General features: G+C 36.3%; 1 protein-coding gene across 5 annotated transcripts in view; it reads left to right on the forward strand.

Moving 5' to 3' along the window:
* Positions 1–22,290, forward strand: part of ARHGEF10 (Rho guanine nucleotide exchange factor 10) — a 106,275-nt gene that overhangs the window by 61,245 nt on the left and 22,740 nt on the right. For all 5 annotated transcript variants that reach the window (XM_088136802.1, XM_088136805.1, XM_007425189.3 and 2 more), the window contains 8 exons: positions 5,111–5,226; positions 5,806–5,933; positions 6,842–6,942; positions 8,683–8,804; positions 11,579–11,665; positions 12,900–13,126; positions 14,112–14,269; positions 18,320–18,462. In XM_088136802.1, coding sequence (XP_087992928.1) covers positions 5,111–5,226; positions 5,806–5,933; positions 6,842–6,942; positions 8,683–8,804; positions 11,579–11,665; positions 12,900–13,126; positions 14,112–14,269; positions 18,320–18,462 — 1,082 coding nt within the window. The remainder of the gene's footprint in view (positions 1–5,110; positions 5,227–5,805; positions 5,934–6,841; positions 6,943–8,682; positions 8,805–11,578; positions 11,666–12,899; positions 13,127–14,111; positions 14,270–18,319; positions 18,463–22,290) is intronic.

Raw genomic sequence — 22,290 nt, forward strand, 5'->3', positions numbered from 1 at the left:
CAGATGCTTATGAGAAACCAGTAACACAACATTAGTACAATAAGAGCCTACTGCTTATATTTTCTAGCAACTGTATTAAGAGGCAGACTGATTTGGGAGTGGAAGTAATATATAACTGTCAAGAGACTTGTCCTGGGTCCTTTAATATTGTTCAACTAATGTCTGATTTCCCCATCACTAGAAAGAGCTGCAGTGAGCTCTGGAAGAGGAGGATCATCTGGATTGGTGTCAGGCAAAATATGGGACTGAAGCTACATTGGTTACCCTCATGAATGACATGGTGGGACTAGAATGGAAGGAGTGCAAGGAGATTCATTCTCCTAGATTTCTCAATGGGTTTTGATATTGCTAGTCTTAATATTCTCCTGGACTGCCTTCAAGGATTGGAAGTACTATATCGTGATGGTTTCCAATCAATGATTGCAGGGGAGAGTGGGCACTCTATTATGGCCTCCTGCAGGCTTTGTCCTTTTCCCTATACATATACTGCTGGAAGAGGTTATCCCCCAGTTTAGAGAGAGGTATCATAAATGATACTCAGTTATATAATTCCACCCCATGCTGAATGAAGGATGTGGTAGAAGTTCTAAGCCAGTGATCTGAAGCTATCAGGATCTGAGTGGGCAGAAGCAGGCGGAGACTCAACCCAAGCAAGCAGGAGTGGCTATTTATTCAGAGGCCTGATGATTCTGGAATTAACCAATTTTGCCTTCTCTACTGGTACGCTCCAAAACTGAAGAGCAGGCCTACTAGAATAACAGTGGAAGACTTGGCCAGGAGGGCATTTGTCCCACTCCAGTTGGTGTGCCAGTTGTTGCAGCCTTACCTAGGAGGGACTGAAGAAGACCATGCACATTCTTGTGATCTCACAATTGGATTATATAACTCACTTTACAGGGGATTGCCCTTGAAGACCACCCATACACCCATGGGCAGTTTTGTTACTCTGATGTAGCACCTCTGCTATGAGAACTGCATCAGCTGCTGGTGTGTTTCTACATGCAATTCCTGCAGAGCTCTGTATGATATAGGGCTTGGGTAATTGAAAGACTCCCTTTCCCAGATGGATTCTGCTTACCCAATCAGAGTGAAGAAGAAATATCTGCTGAAGATCTGCACCTATTATGGGGTGTAACAGGAGAGGTCAGGGAAGTGGGCATTTTCTGGGGGAGCTCCCCTCTTTGGAACAGCTTGCCCCCTAAGAAAGGCAGTGTCCTACTATCATGGCATTCTGAAGGCTCATAAAGACCTGGCTTATTCAAAAGGCCTATTGATGATGTTGTTGGCACCAAATGTAGATAGTTGTTCAGTTAGTATGAATGTTTAATAATTGCAATATTTATTATAGATCTATACTATTTTGGTTCTGTTATTGTTGCTTGTACGTACTCAGAGTCTTTTGAGATTGAAGCTGCATACAAATTTATACATAAGTGATTAAAAACCATTGATAGTTGTATGCTCTGTATCTTGATTGCTTGTAAAGCGCTCCGTGCTGATAGTAATTACTAAATCTTCTGGTAGCAATCACCACAGTTTGTTTATATATTGCATAAATAATACTTTTTTCTGTGTGGAATCTATCATTCAGTGTCATTGGTTGACTTTATATTATCAAAGAGGGCCAAATAACGTTTCCTTGTCCCTTTTCCCACATATCATAAATCCTTTTTTCTAAGTTCAAAAGTTTGAAATTCATTCACAAAATATTCATAAATATTTCAGACAAATATCTCTTCTTTATGATTACAGGTAGTCCTTGTTTAGTGAATGCCTTGTTTAGCAACTGTTCGCAATTATGGTGATGAAAATACTTTACAACCAATCCTTGCATTTATGACCTTCGCATGTCTGTAAAGCAAAGGAAAGCTGAAATAAGATCATAAGCACAGTTGCAACTTCACTTAGCGACCGCTTGGCTTAATGACTGAGTTGCCAGCCCCAATTATGGTTGCTAAACAAGGACTACCTGTATAGACATTACTTCATGCATCTCTGACTTGCACAGTAGATATTTGTACTTGTATCTTCATGATTGATTGATTATGTGATATCAAGTCAGTACCAGTTCTTAGCAACCACATAGATAGAATTTCTACAGGATGTTCCTGTCCCCAACCTGGCCCTTCACGTTTTCCAATGGTTCACCCATTGTTGCTGTAATCATCCACCTATCTTGCTGTTGGTTGCCTCTTCTTTAATTTCCTTCCACCTTTCCTAACATTATAGACTTCTCAAGAGAGCTAGGTCTTTGCATAGTATGTCCAAAATGTAATAGTGAATAGGGCAAGTTGTTTCTGTTGACTCATTATCCTTAGCAAAGCATTAACCAAAGTCTCCCATGATACCCTCGTTAATAAAATGGTGAAATATAGGGTCATTAATACAGCTATTAGATGGATTTATAACTAGCAGAATGACTGTACCCAGAGAATACTCATAAATGGCTTCACATTTGATTGGACAATAGTATTGAATGAAGTGACGCAGGTCTCCACTCAAGGGCCTTACCTGAATTATACATTCCTTCCTGTTACTTCTAACAATCTCAATCTTTAGTCTCTTCAAATAATGTCCTAGAACTTGATTTCTTTTCATTTTTTCTTTGTCCCTTCTCACAAAAATCCTTCAAAGCTTTAACAAGCCTCTTTTGTAAATCCATTATAGGAAAATTATCCAGGTCACTCTCTTGGTTTATTGTTTGTATTTCCCTTTTATTTATTAAGATATCGGCCGGTTTCTTTTGTATGTCCAGTGTAATATCTTTTTCTGTGTCATTCTTGTAGCCTGTCATTGGTAAATCCACTTTCAACTTCACTTTTAGCTCCTGCATTCAGGTAATTACTATGTTTTCTTGTCACCCTTACAGCCTGCCCTTGCCCGCCAGAATGGGGCTGTGCTGTTTTGCTGTGTCTACAGCTATATCATGTGACTCTGTTAGGGCAGTAATTAGTGATCTAATAGTTCTTGGTTCTTTTTCCTGTGCTGCTGCTTCTATACTGCTTCTATAAATGCTGTATAGCTGTGCATTAATTATAACTGTGTTTGGACAACATGATTAGCATAGGTTATGATTAGTTGTAAACATATCCAAATGCAGCTGGCTTTTTCCTGTATTTTTGGAGCATGTAGAACTTATCTGTAGCTCCTTAAAGCAGCTTTGTCTTTTCCCAGGAATACATGGCCAGTGCCAGTAGCACCACGGGAAAGGTGCACAATAGACAAGATCCAGCTGACATGATAAAGCATATTCACAAGTAGTCATCAATTATGCTTGTGATTTCACCTGAACATTGTTATATACATACATGCAGAAATTAAAAATAGCACCATCCTCTTTAAAAAAAAAAAGTTCAGTTTATGCTGAATCCCAAAAGATAAAAGAAGTATTGGTAAATTTGCATTTATTTCTATTTGAAAAGTTACAAATTTGGAAAGAATGGCAATAATTTAATTTTTTTAAAGGGCCTTATATGCCTGCTCAGGTCTTAATTTGCTTTCCCTTTTTCATTTTCTTTATTCTTAAGCTTAAGTACTTAAAATTGTATTTTAGACAACCTTCCAAGGACTGTTGTCAATAAATGGTAATCAAAATAATGTTTTGTCTGAGCTTCTGTTAACTATTTTAGTCATGTAATCCAGCACAAGAAGGGTAAGATGGCACATGGAAGCTCTATTCCTTCCCTCCTGAACCAATTTTCAATCATTAATGATAATGGTGTTACTGTATTTATTACAGATTTTGCCTATGGAATGGTCTTTCCAAATCTTGTGCCTTTCAAGTCCTGGCTGGGGAATTATGGGGTGGGAACTGAAATCCTGCACATTTAAAGGGCACCACATTAAGAAAGGATGTTATAAAACATACATAGTTACAGAAAATAGTGGTAGAATTGCTCAGGGATAAATATCTACTAACATGGGTGTAAATTGTATACTTCTCCTAGAATTAATAAGTAATAATTCTCTATTTATAATGAAAAAAATCAGAGTAGGTTATTATTATTATTATCACTCAGGGTTCTTACATTCTTAAATATGTATACTCAAGCACGTTTATTAAGCATGTATTAAAACAAATAGTAAGGATTGCCTTCTATTCTTAAAGCCTGCATACAGATTTATTTAAAGTTTATACAGTACTAGATATTTAATCAGTTCATTTGATCAGTTAAAAACACAAAAGTCTTAATAGCTGTAGATTGTCATGATTAATTGGATAGTAGACCTTTAAAAAAGGAATTATATTTATAAATATTTAGTAAGTACAGGTGGTAAGCACAGCCTTAAAAATATTCTATTACATGAGGTAGTATCATTCTGCAGTGATGTTCTGCAGTCATGCATGAGAACGAAAGGATGCTTGGGTTTAAACCATTTCTTTTTATTGAATAATATATACAAATAAACTAATCTACTCCAATTTATATGCAAAATCATTGAATTATGTTTAATTGGGAGACTGCCCTACTAATTAAGCACTTCTTGTTCAGAAAACCTAACCAGAATGTGCAGATTCTCTTTCTAACTGCTGAAATTTAACTCATGTTTCTGCTGATTCTGGCACTTGTTTTTATTTAATGCATTCCCACTGATGCTGCCATTTGTCAGCTTGATATCAGATGCGGACTCTTTATTGTTCTGATTCTGGTAGAGAAAAACAAATGCCGATATCTGGCATACTTAAAAGACTGATTGAGCAGAACAGTTTTTCATGGTTTTTCTCTGAAAAACAGGTCTATCAGTTAAATTCCAAAATATGAAAAGATCACATTATTTCCTGTTTGTGATAAAGAAATAGCTTATATTTAATCATTTAATAATTAAATTGTATTTAACTGTTGCAGCATAACACTTCTTGCTGTAAGGATTGGGTTAGCTATGATGTTTGGATGGATTTTTGTATGTTTTTGAAAGAAGTAATAGGTGTATCGAAAATAGAGTCTGTATTTTATAAAATGGAATGGAAAGCACTTTTTTTTTTTTACAATATCTATTACAGCATCTGTAGTATAGGTACTGTTGTTATACCTTTGGTTGCAAAGTTGTATGACTAATAACTGTCTTACATTATGCACACATTTAGTTGTATATTTTTAATGTGTTTCAGACAAACTTTATATGGGACCAGGGCAACTGTACCATGATTTGCAGAATCTCTTACATGACCTGAATGTAGTTGGCCAAATCAGCCAACTAATATGCAGCCTGAAAGGAAACTATCAGGTAACAAATAATGGGTAGAGAATTATGTTTCCAGATCAAGCAAACACCTATACTTTTTTTGTATGCTAATGAGATTATTGTTAAGTGGTAAACCGTAGAGCTGTAAGTAGATTATAGATGCCTTGCTGCGTTTGTTGTACTCACCTATTTGCGTATGTGCAATCTAAGCACAGAGTATTTAATAGGGTATTTTTATTCATCGGTATTAAGAAAAATCTATCACGCACTTATACCATGAGTTAATAGCAATGTTTCTTTAGCGGCGAGCGTTATGCCACGTGGTCTGTTTAAACATTATTTAATTCTACTGATGCGTTTTTTTCTCTTGTTTTAATCCATGCTGCACTGTATGTGTGTGCATGTGTTCCTTTCAAGTAAACACTACATAGAATGGCAGTAGGCTTGTATTATTTAATTACCTCTCCAGATTGCAACTGCAGTGGAAATTTCAACTTAAATTCTAATGGTGTGTCTTAAATGGATTGTTGCCCAGCTTAGCAGGTTTTTGATACAACCGAAAAAATAAACTTAATGTAAAGTTATATGAACTCCAACATCTTTTTGTTGTTGTTCCATCAGAATTTAAATCAATCCGTGGCTCATGATTGGACCTCAGGTTTACAGAAACTCATTCTGAAAAAAGAAGATGAAATCAGAGCTGCAGACCGCTGTCGAATTCAGCTTCAGCTTCCAGGAAAGCAGGACAAGTTAGTAGCAACCTTGAATTGGAGAGAACATATATTTTCTTGAAAACACTTGAGAGGTATAGGGGAAGAAGTTATCCTGAAAGCCAACACAGCAGAATGTAGCTTCTGGTTTGGATGAAGAAGGATCATGATTAGTGAATAATAATAATAATAATAATAATAATAATAATAATAATAATACATCTGCCTATCCCAGTCCTTGGGAAGGAGTAGCTAGGTAGATAAAAATGCCAAATGCAATCTAGACATCTGGCTGACTGTGTGACCAACCATAATAATAATAATAGCCAGGTGTTTAGAAGCAGGTCTTGATAGGATCTAAATGTATGAGACATTTTTTGGCAGCAGTTTACCAGTACTCCATTGCTGCTTAATAAGCTCCTGGCAAACAGTATATCATAATTTCTGCTGTGTTCAAGATGTGAGTAGGAGGTATATACCTCATAACTACAGAAGAAGTAGGAAATGTTTTAGGTGGTCAAGGGAACTGAAAATCCCTCTAGTGACTGATGCTGTGTTTGTTTACTTAACCAGTGTTGTTTCTGTATATACGTATAGAACATCAATCACTTATGCTGTGAATGAAGTCAGAATGATGGGATACAATGGCTGTGTATGTCAGCCTCTTGTCCTAAACCACAAGAACAGGAATCTTTTCATCCCTCTCCCATCTGGGAAGTTGATAGGTCTTTATTAGTATTAAATAAAGCGTACTTTCAAGTTACAGGTGTGTTCTTCTCAATGTTAAATATGAATTCTGTTGCATAGAATGTCTAGTAATTTATTTTGTGCTACAGTTGCAGCTAGTGAACCTTTCTTTTCTTCTTGCCAAAAGAGGATATGGAATAATTTTATTTTATGCGTAACGTGAGTATGTACTATGACTTATTTTCCTTTACTCATAATAGATCAGGACGGCCTACTTTCTTTACAGCAGTGTTCAATACATTTACACCTGCCATCAAACAGTCTTGGATCAGAAATTTACAAATGGCTAAGCTTGCTTTAGGTAAGATTTTCTTTTGCTATGCTTAAAACATTTATAAATTAAACTGAAGGAGTGTTAGCTTTGCCTTATGAATAATTGTGGTGAAGGAGAGAAACAGAGAATCAGCTATGAAAGAGTTAAATTGCTTATTCTAGATAGCGACCAGAACCCAGCAAAGCTTAGAAAGCTTAAAGTCTAAGCAGCCAATTGAGAGAAAGGAGATGTTTCTTTTTACCTGAGCAATGGAGGGCAGCTCTGTGTGCAGGGAATCTCCTTGGCTGGCTTCTGCTGCTAAGGACCAACCATTTTAATCCTGGAACAGGACAGGCGACTCTGAAGAAATTAGTCATCAAAGAGAAACATGGAGCTAGATGTAGTCAGGCTTCTTTCGCTAATTTATATTTTGCATTGATTTGAGCATCTTTGTGTAATCTTCTGCTATTTTATTCTATGTGTATGCATGGTGGTGATGGTAGGGTTCCTCCTGCTGGCAAAAATCCTGATTTCCTTTCCCCCGCCTTCTCTCTCTCCCTCTCCCCATTATCCTTTTAATGCTAAATGCGTTCCTTGACTGCTAATATACATAATAAACAATACATCTTCTCATTATATTAGTGCATTCATCCTGCCTGGGAAATAGCCTAACAACCCTTGCAGTTAAGATCTGTAGAGGGACCAACCCATCATATCCTTGTGTATGCATGTCAACACTCCTTTACAATAATATTTAGTTTAATATATTTGTTAGAAGATAATCTTTTAAATAGGTATCTATTCTTTTAAAAAGATAACTATCAGAGATTTTCTGATGCTTTTTAAAGGTAACCTCTTTATAGTTAGTGTCACATTTTACACTAGCAATCATTGTAGCTAAGGAACCATACATTCAAGAGGGCTTTGGGTTTGTGAATTTTGGACAGGAACTTTGCATACGTTTTTTATCTAAATTGGGCATGATGCATGGGCTTAAGTGCTAAAAAATGCACTTACTCCATAGATTTCATCTAAGATAACTACCAAACTAGCAAATAAAAGAAATTGGGCTTATTATTTTGTAGTAAAATTAAATTGTCACATATTTCAGACTATTAAAACTTAGGCAATTTTGGATTTTAGTCAAGTCACTGATGTTTTTATTCTTTGTTATTTTTATATTACACAATTGTCAGAGTTAAAGTTGATTTGGAAAGTGGCAATTGTGCTTTTATTTTTTAATTCTTCTACATTGGTCATTGTTGCAATTCAAATATTCTAAAAAACTATCTGACCCTTTTCATTTTCCATGATTAATTGATGTTTAGCATCCCCCAACATAAATCCTTACTCTTCTAACAGAATATGACACAGTTTGTTAAGCATATCTTTCTTTCTTTCTAGTGTCTATAGATTTCTGCTAATCAAAGTTCCTAATCAAACTTTTACATTGCAAAAAAAAAAAAATCTCTAGAGATTTTATAAATATTGGTTATCTTTTAAATTGTGATTTACGAATGCATGAATGTTGCCTTCTGGATATGAGCAGGATAAGGCTGCAGAGTTTTTCTAGAACTTCCAATTATTAACCTTAACCTCTATGCCCTTATGTATTAAACACCTTTGTGGGTATTTAAAAGAAAACATTTGACTACTTGCTTATTCTACAGAGACAGCTATTAGAAAATATGTGTCTATTTATATTTAAATGGTAGTACGAAACATAAATATGCTGTGATAGCTTATCAACGAGAAAGACATTACTTTTTTTCCCTTTTGCCATTATAGTTGATGAAAATCTGCTGGGTTGGTTCTGTATAGATGATGATGGGAATCAGATTAAAAAAGAGAAACACCCGCTCCTTGTGAAGCACATGCCTGTGATGATGGCCAAACAACAGGAATTTAAGGTAATTAGCATTAATTTTATTTGCTAAGTAAGGAATGTACTGATTGAAACACGCATGGGCTGATTTACTTTACCTAAAGTTAAGTTCATTTTCTCCTTATTAATTATTCTCTTACTTTGCTTACCAATTATTTATTCACTTCAGACTCCTTGGACTGAATTGTCATGCAAATACATGCAGCAACATTTTAACCATTGCTGTTTTGAAGAGATAGCAGCTTTGAAAATGGCAGTTTGGAATGACAAATAACCAGTTTTCCTTCTGGGGCAACCACACTTTTGAATTCTTACCAAGTGACCAATGACTTTGCAGAGAAGAGAGAACTGGTGATCCTCTACTCAGTCATCCCTCCTCCTAATATTGAATTTTTTAGCTGCTTTATCAACAGAAATGGTTGAAAATTCAATGATATACTTTAATGTTGAACATACCCAGGAAACTTTATATTTCCTGGGTATACGTGGTGTGATAATTTAACACGTTTATGACTTATACCTTGTCAACCACTGCTGTATACAGATAGTCTTTGACTTATGGCCATTCATTTAGTGACCATTCAAAGTTATGATGGTGCCAAAAGTGATTTACGAGCAGTCCTCATACTTAACAACCATTGCAACATCCCCGTGGTCACATGATCAAAATTCAGGTGCTTGGCAACCAGCATGTATTTGTGATGGTTGCAGCATCCCAAAAACAAAATGTCCGGTCCCTATTGCTGTTGTAAGTTGAGGACTACCTGTACATAGATGTGATTAAAACCTTGCCTAGGAACTTTCTCTGAAAAGGGAAGTAAAACATATTGTTACCTTTTAGTAAAGGTAAAACATAATGAGTCTGTACTATGAGGTTTTTTTTTTTACTACACTTAATGGAGTAAAACTGAATTATTTAATAATTTTTGCTAGTTGGCTCACCAGTTGTTACACTCTTTGGATGGAAATAGGCTTACTTCATTAATTCAATACCTAACTACCACTACCCTATACTACTACACTGCATTAAACATTGGACTGCCCTTGAAAATAGTCCAGAAGCAACAGTTAATAGCAAGATTCCAGTTTTGATTATACTAAACACATAGTCTGGCACCTTCGCTGACTTTTTCAATCCCAGTTCATATTCCAATTCAGTCCCAATTCAAAATGCCCTTCAGATAGTGGAATGCCAAGATCTGAAGGAACAAGTCTCGCTGTATATTTAGATCACCTTCTGAGTCCCCATTCCTGGTGCTTTTATTTGCTGAGATTTAAGTCTGATCCACACTCCCTGGTTGTGGCATCAACTATTTCTAGAGAGCACCGCCCTCTATTAATTTCCAGTTCACCATGAAAGAAACATCAGGACTTGTTTTTCTGCTCTGTTTTCAAAGTACACTTTTTCCATGTTGTGAAACCTTGAGTGCTTCTGTTTGTTTGGGACTGCTCAATTCAGTTTATTGCAGACAACGTTCCTTCAAATGAGTCAAGGTTTACTAGCTCTCTAATACCTGTTAAAGCTGTCTTTTATCATGAGTGCTGTTGTAGCACAATAGCTATAATTCTTGCTTTATGGATAGAAGGTTTCTAGAAGGTGTCAGAAACTTAAAAAAACACTTTTCTTTCCCTGATCTGCCTGGTTTTCCCTGTGCTGCTGCTGCTTCTTGTTTCTTAAATAATCCTTAGATGACTGGAAAAATAGTAAAACAGTTCACTACTGTAAATTTTAAAAATGCTGATGGATATTTCTAAAAGATATTAGGAAGGAACAGGGCAGAGAGAAGGGATTTTTTAAAGTGCTTGTCTGACTGCATGCATGTTCATTTTAACTTTAACTTTGAATATATAATTTCAATTTAACTTTGCACGTGTGTATACATATACATGCACATTTAAAAGTTTATAAATCAGGAAGATCCATCCACAGGAAGAAGGTTATTGGCCATTACTTTCCTGGATCAGAAAAGTGGGAGAGCAGAGCAGCAGAGGAATTGTCCAAAGGGATGACATAGCAGCCGGTAGTCTGGACTACATACCTTGCATGTTGTTGCCAAAGTGTCTCAGATTGCTCTGGATTTTCTAAAGCTGGTTAAGAGTCAAGCCATCACGAGAATAGAATAGTTTGGAGAGTAAGTACAGATGTGCTCTTAGTAAGGCAGCCTGGGGATAAGGCCTTCCAGCTCCAATGAAGTACGTCTACTTTATTACTTTTCTGATTCAGGATTTTTTTTTTAACTTTCCAGGGACTTTTGAATATGCTAATACTTAAATGTTCTAACATTTAATCTGCAATAGAGCTTTTTAGAATGTATTTTCTGTTTTTGAATGCTGTTTTTTTGGCTACTGAGTTTGTTTTTAGAAAGTTGTATGCCACTTGGAAAAAATACTTTGGTTTTAGAGACTTATAATTTGTAAAATAAATAAAGTGATCTTGAGTAGGTCAATTAAGATAATTATTGGAACTACTTTGATTTTTTGGCATTGTTACCACCAAATTCTAGTCCTGAGCTGTATCCAATATTATACAAGCTGACTTTTACTTACGTACCATTCCTTTTCCTTGTTCTTCTTCCATCTGAATTATCTCATGTAATTTCAGTTTTCTGAAGGCTCCACGAATCTGTGAATGAGATTTGAGTGTGTGACATGAGGCTGCAAAATAGGAAACATTTTTCTTTTTCCTATTGGCTTCAGTTTTATTGGCAGAGGGCCAGAAAGGGATTATTATTTATTTTTTGCTCAAGCTTAACTGAAAATATAAGATTTTTATTAACCATCTTTATTTTGTGTGTTAAGGTTGAATGTGCTGCTTATAATCCTGAACCTTATTTATCTGAAGAAAGTGATCCAGATTCTCTTTCTACAGAATATGGTTTTCTGTGGGTAAGAATTTAATTTTTTTCAAAGTTCAAATAATAGAGTTTATAGAGAATAGAATGATATTCTAGAAATTAATCCCATTCTGCAAATTCATTTTCACAATTATAGTTGGGACCAAGCTAGATGACTTACCGGTGACTGTGCTCTTAAAAAAAGTCTGCTCATTTTGTTTTTTTAAGATGAAAATTGAATGGAATAAAGGATTGGTGATATTTAGTGCAGGGAAGCAGTAATGCAACTTTCCCAATATAAACCTTTCTTGAGGCTTCTTTTCTTGGAAGTGTTGTTAGAATGGTAGGCATAGCCAGGTTAGGAAAGATTTAAGCATCTATTCTACCTGATTTGCAATTATGCGTATCAAAACTGCTTTAAACCTTTAAAAAATTAATTCTGGGCAGGCAATGATTTCCCAGTATCTTGTCTATTTTGGCCCTTGACCTTTAGTATTAAGAAAAAAGTTACTGATATGGCTGGATCCTTTGAAGTTACGCAACAGTGTGTCTTGTGACCTGAAGTTGAGATAGATTTCTGTGCCCCATATCCAGCCATGTGAATTTTTCCAAATCATCACTTGTTCTCAAAGTGTTATCCCCGTAACACTTTAAAATGTTTGGGACATTGGTGATGAGGAAGAATGGGGAATGTTCAGGGAATAACTTGACAAATCAGAAACAGTTGTGGGCATATGACTCTTTTTTTGTATGGTTTTTTGTACAGGTGGACTGAGATGTTTTTAAACTTAGCAGAGGTATGAAATATATTTAACAACAGAAATCATGCAAGTTAATAATCTCCTAAAAGCTGGTCATCTAAACCATTGCTTGCAGAGAATCACTTCTAGTGAACCTGATTGGCAATGTGATCCATTATAGAATTACATCTTTACTGTAGGATTAACAAATAAAAGCTAGAAGTGTCACTATTTGTTCTACATTCTACATTTATATATGTGTGTTTATGTATTTGTAGCACATGATGCCGTTAAAGAAAAAGAGTATGTTTCTTTTAGGGAGTAAAACTCTGACTATGGTTAACAAGTGAATTTTTTTTCCTATTTTTTTCACTCAATAAGATAGACATGTAGTATCATTATTTTCTTTTAATGTCCAGTTTCCAGAAAGACCTTAATTTAACTGCTTAGAGCTTCTTTTTTTTTTGTAATGAACGTTGCCATGTATGTTATTGATCACAGAGATCTTGCTTATGAAATAAATTAAAACTTTTCTCTATAATACAGGTCGGCAGTTGTACTAATCAAATGGGCCAAATCGCCATTGTATCATTTCAAAACTCCAGTCCAAAACTTATTGAATGCTTCAATGTGGAATCAAGAATTCTCTGTATGGTCTACATTCCAGAAGATGAGAAATCCAAAGAAACAAATAATATGTTTCCTGAGCCTGGGGAGATGTCTACAAAACCCCTCAGCGTGCCTACTATTTGTCTAGGCATGGAAGAAGGAAGGTGTTTTTCATATTTGTGCCTCACTTCTTTAGATTATTTACTCTATATGAGACAGAGAGAGAGAGAGCTAAAAATCTCTCAGCAGATACTTGATACTTTTTAAAAAGCATCAAGTATCTGCTGCACCAAATCGCATATTTCTGGTGAATGGCTAAATCTAAACATAGTTATTTTGAAAGGTCTAATTTATTAGAACTTGGCATATCCCTGTATGAAATGTTATGTTGTATTTAAACATTCTTTGCAAGCAATGGGATGTACTCAGAATTAAAATAAATAGTATTTTTGTTGTAATTTGTTGCTATTAAATTAAGGCTAATTCATTGACTATTATATAGTAATGCAGCCTTAAACTTGATAAAAACTTTTAGGTGTTGATGGTCAATCTTTCACTCTCTCGTTCTCATTCTCTCACTAATTCCATGCACCATGGTTCCAGCTGTTCTATAAGCCAACAAAAAAGAAGTAATCTTTATTCAAAAGCCTAAGATATATGAGAAGCAGGTTTAGGTACTGAAATTTTTTTGCTGGATGAAGAAAAAATTATATTCCAAGTTGAAAGCATTATTTTACCTGGGTTAGAAGAAATGTATGCTTCCCTCTGTTCTTTCCCAGTCTCTCTATGTAAGTGTTTCAGCAAGTATGCATTGTGCTTTTGGAGCTGATAAATTCTCTCCCTGTAAATTTATAGAAATTGAGTTTGTAGTTTGACTTAAGCTTTACTAGACTTTGGTTTAGATTCTAGAGGAGGTATAATGTTATTTTGAGACTGCAGAATTGTGAGTGTCCCAGATACTCACATATAATTTTCCTTTCTTGTTACATCTAAGACAGACAGACAGACAGACTGCCCTGCATTAGGTGTTACAAAAAAAAGAGTAAAAAGCATAGAGAGGAAGAAATTCTTGAATGTAATGCTGAATCCATTTTCCTTTTTGTTTTTATATCATGATTTTTTAAAACATTTCCTGTTCTTTTTAAATAGCATCTCTGTTTACAAAAGTAGTCAAGGCTCCAAGAAAGTTCGTCTTCAACACTTTTTCACTCCTGAGAAGTCAACTGTGATGAGTTTAGCATACAAGACTCACCATTTATTTGCTGGCCTAGTCAATGGAAACATTGCAGTCTATACCAAATCAGAAGGTACAGAAATGTTATGGGCTATCCAGAAGGGTTTCTTAGTTGGAGAATTTAGAAACACAGATTTCATTACTCTGTTTCTTTCTTTTTCCCCTAAATTCATATTCACATTGCTAAAATTCTTCTTTTTCACCATGGCTTTAGATTGCACCACTGGCCATTCAGAAATTACATACATGTTTGAAAATTTGTGTAGGCTGTAATGCATGTCTCAATTTTTCCATGCATATTGAGAATAGGAACTCTTACATTAGAAGCAGGTTCCTGGGCTGTGTACATACATTGTCATTCCTGATGGCAGTTTTTCCAGGAGTTTAACAGTTCAGATAGTCTTCTCCAACCTAGAGCATTTAAATGTGCTGGCCCATTTCTGATAAGTGTTTTGCTCATCTGGGCTGGAAATTAGGGGAATGGTAGCCTTTTCACAGCTAGAGAGCAGTAGGATGGGAAAGTCTGCTGTAGATTCTGCATTTTTAGTTCATAAAGAATTAATTCCAAATCTTTCTATGAGGTGGCATGAATATATCTATTTTAAGGTATAACAAAAATGGCTTTCAGGTTATGTCTTGAGCATGCATGCACAAATTCTCTTTAAAGTATATATTGTAGTATTAATTGAAAAATAATGTATATTTAAACGTTTAAGCCAGTTGTGTGCCCTGTTTCATATGTTGATCTCCTCAAAATGGTCTTGTATATTCCTGTTAAAAATGAGGCTTCTTAGTTACTCCTCTTCATTAACTTTTAATACATTTAAATCAAGATAGTGATCAGTGGAGTTCTTGGTGCTTTCTAAGCATGGTGCGAGTCCTAGTTGGGTAACTAATTCATTTCATCAGTGCGAGTCCTAGTTGGGTAATGAAATGTCTGCAAGCAACCACCGCACTCAGAGAGCACCAAGAACTCCACAGTTCAACCCTGAGCTACAGATGTTCTCTTCTATTGAAATAATGATCAGGCCTGTTAAGTATAGTGTGTAGTTTAATATTATGGAATATCTTGGATGCTTATGGAGAATGGGTTAGAGGAGAAATTTAGACTCCCCCAACCTCTGTGTAACTTACAAACATATGTACAATTCTTGTTTCTTTATATAGCAGGATACTGCCAATAGTAAAGCACGTACCTTGTATGTTGTCATCTTAGGCAAGACATAGATTTCCCAAGTACCTTCCTTAAATCTGTTAATTTTATCACAGTCATGAATATTGAATTTCTCAAGTTCTTAATAGTATGACGGTATATTTTTGCTAAATGGTGCAGAGTCAGTTATCTGTTTTAAAAAAAACAATATTTTTAAAAGTTCTTTTTTATATCACAAATTCATTATTTTGGCCTGTTATATTTGTCTGTGTGTGTATAATTTTCCTACATTTTCTTTTCAATTTATTTCTTGTCAATTTCATTCAACGTTTTATTTATTCATGTCCTTTTGAATTCTCTACTGATTTCTTTTTAAAAAGATTCCCAGCACAATGAATGTCTTTGAGCGTTGCTTTTAATGCATCTGATTGATCCATCTCATCCTCCTCTTGGGGAACAAATCAACCCTGCAGCCAACTGCAGGAGAAAGGAGAGCTTCTTTTCCAGTTGCAGGAGAAAGTGGACGCAGCCCAGGAGTAAGGAAGCACCTGAGCAGCGTGAATTCCTTTCCTGTTTCCTTTGCAGTTTCCGCTCCTGGCGTCACCACCATCACATCTTTCTCCTGCTGCTGCTAAGGAAACCCCAGCACCCAATCTCTTAAGATAAAAGTACTCCAGACTTGCTTATCTTCATTTCAAAATGATTCTTTCTCCAGGAGGAGGAAGAGGTGGAAACCATAGGATAGTTAATCCTAGTTTCATTTCTGAATAGGCCATGGCTCAGTATATGTTAACAAGAGAGCTCAAAGCGCATCCATTGTATAGATTCTCTTTAATGCAGCTCTGTTCAGCAGAGCTTGGGTGTGCTTTATTTAAAAATTGCGGTGATTGCGGCTGCCTTTATGTCTAAAGAAAGCACATACAGTTGTCTTCAGGCTGCCTTCTTCCCAGATAAGCATTTGCTTTCTCCCAGTTTGTAACTATAATCTTTGTAAGGCTCAGGCTGCTTTTCGAATCATGCCTGAAGGGGCAGCTTAATGAAATGCTGACCTATTTTGTCTGATGTATAAATAAAAGCTGGGACAGAGAATTTGACCCAATAATAATTGGTGCAAGTTGTTACTGGAGAATCCAAGTTGCACTACTTAGTTCTGCAGTTCAAAATATTTTTCATCTGAGTTTGCCAACTATTCCTAGTGTTGCCACAGTTTGGTGTAAATATCAGCAGAAGAAAAAAAGTGAAATGCAGATATATTTCTGTCAGCCTCTAATGCTGTGTAACATTCAAATTCAGTCAGAGAGTCCATGTGTTGTATTTCAGCTGCTCCCACGCTGCACGGATAAATAATCTGGCCAGCCTTTAATGTTCTGCCCAGAAAGCACTTATATTTGATTCAGAGGTATCTAGATTCTATGAACCTTGTTCTGGTGATATCTCCAGTTCATTTATTGATCTGACATATTTATAAATCATCCTCCCAGTGGCATTCAGGGCAATGTACAAAATTCAGGTATTTTGTACCAGTTAAAAAAAAAAGCAATATAAACTTAACTACACCATAAAAATAAAAGCAGGAGAGCATTTGTCATCATGAAACCAGAAAAGAACTTTAAAAACCATTAGCATTTCAACTTGACAATGCAGTCTTGGTTATCTGGAGCATAAAGCTGAGGTAGGCTAGTCTGGTCTCTGTTGGAAGAGTTCTGTACTCAGGCCACTTCTGTGAAAAAGTCTGCCACTTTTAGAGTTCATCAGTCTAATTTGTCCAGGTAGAGCTAATTATTTTAGAAGTCATTTTGTACATTTGGGGCCGGTTCGTGTAATTCAAGTTCTTTAGAGCTTTAGATTAGAATTGGCATCTTGGATAGTTTTCAGGGAAGAATTCAGTAAAATTATCTGGTTTAAAGGACCTTATTTTTCAGAGAGAACTGTAGTGGTGAAAGGGGCAAATATAACTCAATTGTTCTTTGTTATTCTCACCCAACTAGCTATGTCAGTTGAAGAATTAAAACACTGAATAGGGTCTTCTCTCTTCAATAGGAAGAATTGCTATGGTGGTAATATCATAGAAAGTTCTTGTTTTGCACTTGGTATATATTGATTCTTCCAATTGTTGATGATAGTTGCAATTCTGAATAATCACTGATTAATTTCAAGATTTCAAAGGTGTTAAATTAAGTTCCTTTTAACTATTGCTATATATTTTTAATCTTGCTCTTCTGAAATTAAAAACAAAACAGTATATAATCATTATTTATGATATTGTTTATGCACTACTCAATTAGCCATCTCTGTTCACAGGGTCAATTTAGAAGTTCTGTTGAAATTCCAGTGGTGCTACAGAATAGGGAAAAAGAAGGAAGCCACTGAAGAAGATGAATACTAGCTAAATCAAATGGAAGAGAACTCTATTCCAGACATTGGTGGGGGGGGGGGAGTGGGATATTATATTTAATTAAAAGGAGTACATGACAAATCATGAGTTACTGTCCAGAATTAGCTTTATATTACTTCAAACTCCCTTTTTCTCTTTGTGTTGTGAGTGTTGTGCAAAGAGAGCTGTCACATGTTTACAGGAAAGTTGGCAATTAGTGGAGCAGTTCCAGTTTAGAAAATGAAACATTGAGATTAAAATGCTAATGCGTGACAACTTAGATTTCGTTTCTAACAATATAAATCACCTCCTCCTATAATGTTTGGGAAATGTGCTTGAACAGCTTCCTCCTGACATGAGAGGGTGGCCAATACCTCTATAGGGTTTCAAAAACAATATGATAGAATTGTTACTTTTAAATACCCACCCCGTGGCTATAGACTTTGGTCAAAATTGGTTTTGGAATAGCACAAAAGCTAGAAAAGTCCAGCATGCATTTTAGGCAAGAAGATTTTATCATTAATAAGTATGGCAAGGTAATTATTACATAAATTAAATGATTTTTTAAAATTTAAATGTCTTTCATTTCTTTTTAGATGGAACCTGGAACTCAGAACCTCAGAAAATAGTGAAATTGGGAGTTCTTCCTGTCAGAGGTCTTCTTGTCATGGAAGAAACCATCTGGGCAGCTTCTGGTGGACAGATATTTATAATTAATACTAAAAATCATACTGTAGAGGTAAAAATAAATACATTTCCAAATATAAGCACTTTGTTTTGTGGCTTTTAATATCATTTTCTATATGAGATGTATGTTGTTCTTGAATCAAACTTGCATATAAAAATAGGGAATATTCTGGTTTGATCATGTGACACATACATATGGATTCCTATAAAAGACTAGTACTTTCTATGCTGAATGCAGATGTTTTGTTTACATTTACAGCCCTTCTTTAAACATCAGTCTAAATAATAAGTGAACTCACGTGTTGGATGCTAATATGAATCAGCCATCCCTGAAACTCTGCTTTCAAGTCTATGCCGCTCTTTTCCGTCTTGTTGTATTCTATCTTCACTTTTTAAGTTGTCTGTAGTAGACTTGCCACCATCCAGTCAAGTTGTGCTGGGACTGCAGCTCCCAGAATTCCTTGGGTATCAACTTGGAGAAAGCTGGCATATCAATTTAGAGATGAGGAATGGAGTAGCCTAATTATATTTGTATCTCCCATCTACTGAGTGTGGATGAATAATCTGAAATCCAAGCTTTTGCTTTTAGTGAACAGGTTTTTTTATGATTTTGAATCTTTGTCTCTGATCTCTCTGTTGCCTTTCCAACTCTGTAGACCTTCTTTTGGGGGATTGTACCTTCTTGCCCCCTGTATCAGATTGTCACGGGATGTCAGAAGTACTAGGGACCTGAGAGATCTATTTTTCAAAGACATTAAATTCAGTAGAAATTCCTCCTTGTACATGTTTTTCTGACTGCATTACGACTTTTGTTTTACGAAACAAAAGTGTCTTCCTGTATGATTGTTGCAGTTTCCATCATAAATAAAAAAGGAAGTGTTTCTTTAGTGAGCTTCTGACATACTAGTAAAGTGTAGAAATTAGTCTATAATGGATGACTTTAATTTCAGTGAATATTAATTAGAGCATTTAATCATTCAGAAGGGATGAAATATACCTTGCAATATATTAGTTCATTTTATTTTTGTAGAATGATCTTGGCCATTCCATCCCATGTTCTTGCCTTTAGGAGTCCCATTAATCTCTCTTTGCCCTGCAGTAAGACAGAAAATGAAATTCCATGCATAACATACAAATGTCACCATTTTGTTGCAAAATATATACTCACTGGTATTCTTCCTTTCCTAGTTATCAGTACTCCAATCTTGGATAGTCATAATCCTGGAGTATGTCACAACAGAACTGGTCTCTTCCATAGCTCTGTAGTAGTGGGAGCTAACATGCAAGGAAAAATATGGTACAGGGGTGCTTTTATTATTCTAGCAAGCACAGATTCTACTATAGGCAGATTTGTTACTTATAGTGTAATTTGATCTCCATTTGGATGTGCAGAGGATGTAGAAGACAATAAGCTGAACAATCTGAAACCCAGCTTTTTTTACAGGCATGTATGTATGTATATGTGAGTATGGATGAGTGTCACTGGGGCATGGTGGTTAAGGGACTGGAGTAGGACCAAGAAGACCAGGTTCTAGTCCTCCCCTAGACATGAAAACTGGCTGGGTTTGGGCTAGTCACTCTCTCTCACCCCTGAACTGGGAAATGAAAAAACATCTACCAACCTGCAATGGGCCATAATGGTCCATAACCTTCAATGACTGCAATTTCATTTGGGTTGATATTTGTATGTAAATAAATAAAATGTATAAGATAGGAATGCAGGTGTATTGCCATTCAGCCTTCCTGGGTGAGAATGGGGTAAGGCACAAGCTAACACAGGCTGACAAACACTGTCCTCAGCTGATCTTTTTCCTGTGAGCTGCTCCTTGTTCCCTATTGCCTGGCTAATTTGAGTCCCTGAGGATCCCTACCTTAGATAAAAGCACCTATTCCAAGAAACGTTAACTGTCCAGAAGACTAGTTCTCTTTTCTCACAGCATCACTGGGGAAAACAATACCCATCCAAATGTGCATTCTCTCTCTCTCTCTCTCTCTCTCTCTCTCTCTCTCTCTCTCTCACACACACACACACACAGAATTAGCAATCTTGGTAAGACTTCCTTCCTTGTGCTGCTAGCCAGCAAGTGGGAGAGTCAGGAATTCAAGGTAGATGAACAGGGTCCATGTGCTATAGCTTTGCTTTTGATTTGATCAAGCTTCCTTATTAATACAGCCTTAAAGTAGAGCCAAGATACAGCTTCTCCTTGCTTTATTCCTCTTAAATCCTGTCCATAGTGGCGCCTTCCCAATTCTGTGATGCAGCCAGCTGGGATCCCCGCATGTATCATATCTGTCCTGCCCTTTTATTTATTTATTGCAATATTCATAGACTGCCCTCAGTCACCAGACTCTGGTGACTTATAATCAATAAGAACAAATAGTCCCATAAAACCCTAGCTTCCATTCTAATAATCTTCATAGAAGGTAAAATAAATAGGATATAAAATGAAAAAGAAATCAGGAAAAAAGGCAGCCCAACGAACATCTGCTTATGCCCCAAATGACCAGCAAAATGAAGCTATCTGCCATCTTCCCAAAAACAGACAGTGACTTCTGAAGTTAAGCTGTTCCGTACTGGTGGGGCAGCCTACCAAGAAGGCCTGCCGGTAGATCTCTGCTCACACCAACTTCTCCCCTATCATTGTTTTCCCCCCTTTTCTAACACAATTGCAGCCATGTTGCTGCTTAAATTTGGCAATAATTTGTGCTAATAAACAACCACAAAACAAAGCCTTTAGACACAGTCGAGCCTTACTCACATATTCAACATCTTCAAGGCAAAAAAACAAATGAGTTGGCACATGGCTTTGCATTGCTGTTGCTTCCTACCCGCTGTTCCTCCCTTGTTGTGGGTTTGATGCTTGGACTCTTCCTGGAATCCCAGATTTAAGCTGAGGTCAGCTACACTTGAAAATATTTTTGGTCTAAGCTTCACGCCAACCACAGTGATGTCACTCATTTCAGTGGTTACAGGGTGTATGTTTCACTAGAAATGATGTTATATTTTAGGAATGATTGAAATATATTGCAGCTTTCACAAGCACTGCTTTTGGTTAGAAGGGGAGTTTTCTGAAGCCTTTACCCCAAACAGAGGCTAGCAGAGACATGTCCCAGTGTCTAGTTCTGCTGGAGCTGAAACACTGTTCATGAGAAAGCCAAGATAATATATGTGTTGGCAAGAGAGGGGAGGGACAAGGCTGTGCCCTGTGTGGTATCCCATCACTATTTATTTAGCAGGAGAAACTTCCTTCTCTGCAACTGCAGGGACAAGGTCCAGGGTAAATCCAGAAGGCTTGGTGATGCTTGGCATCAGTTTCGCAGTGCTTATTCCTAAGAGGGTCTATGCAAACACAACAGTATATAGGAGTTGGTGTGGTGGGGAAAGTGCTGGCCTAGAAAGCAGGAGATGGTGAGTTCTAGGCCTCACTTAGGCATGAAAGCCAGCTGGGTGACTTTGGGCCAGTCACTCTCTGTGAGCCCAACACACTTTACAGGGTTATTGTTGTGGGGACAATAGGAGGCAGGAGTATTGGGTATATTCGCTGCTTTGAATTGGGGAGAGAGAGAATGAGAGAATCTTCACAATTTGTTATAACGTTTCTCTCCAAAGTAAAGTTGTTCAAATGAGATTTTATGACAGTCACGGACTCAAGGTATCTGTTCCACTATCTGTGAATTCCTGCCTATCATTCATGTTTTAGCCTTTATATTGGCATGCTAGCTTTCCCTCTTAATAATTATATATTCTCTGTCCTGTAATTATATGTAATTATAACAATGAAAGATTATAATTTATAATTTAAATTTTCCTAAAGCAAAGCCTGAAATGTGCCACATAAATAAAAATATCCCATTTTCCTTAATAGTATACATAAACACC

The sequence above is a fragment of the Python bivittatus genome, unplaced genomic scaffold, assembly GCF_059951505.1.
Source record: "Python bivittatus isolate LINGU-HERP-01145 unplaced genomic scaffold, Pbiv_v1 ctg000020_np1212, whole genome shotgun sequence".
Classification (NCBI taxonomy): Eukaryota; Metazoa; Chordata; class Lepidosauria; order Squamata; family Pythonidae; genus Python; species Python bivittatus.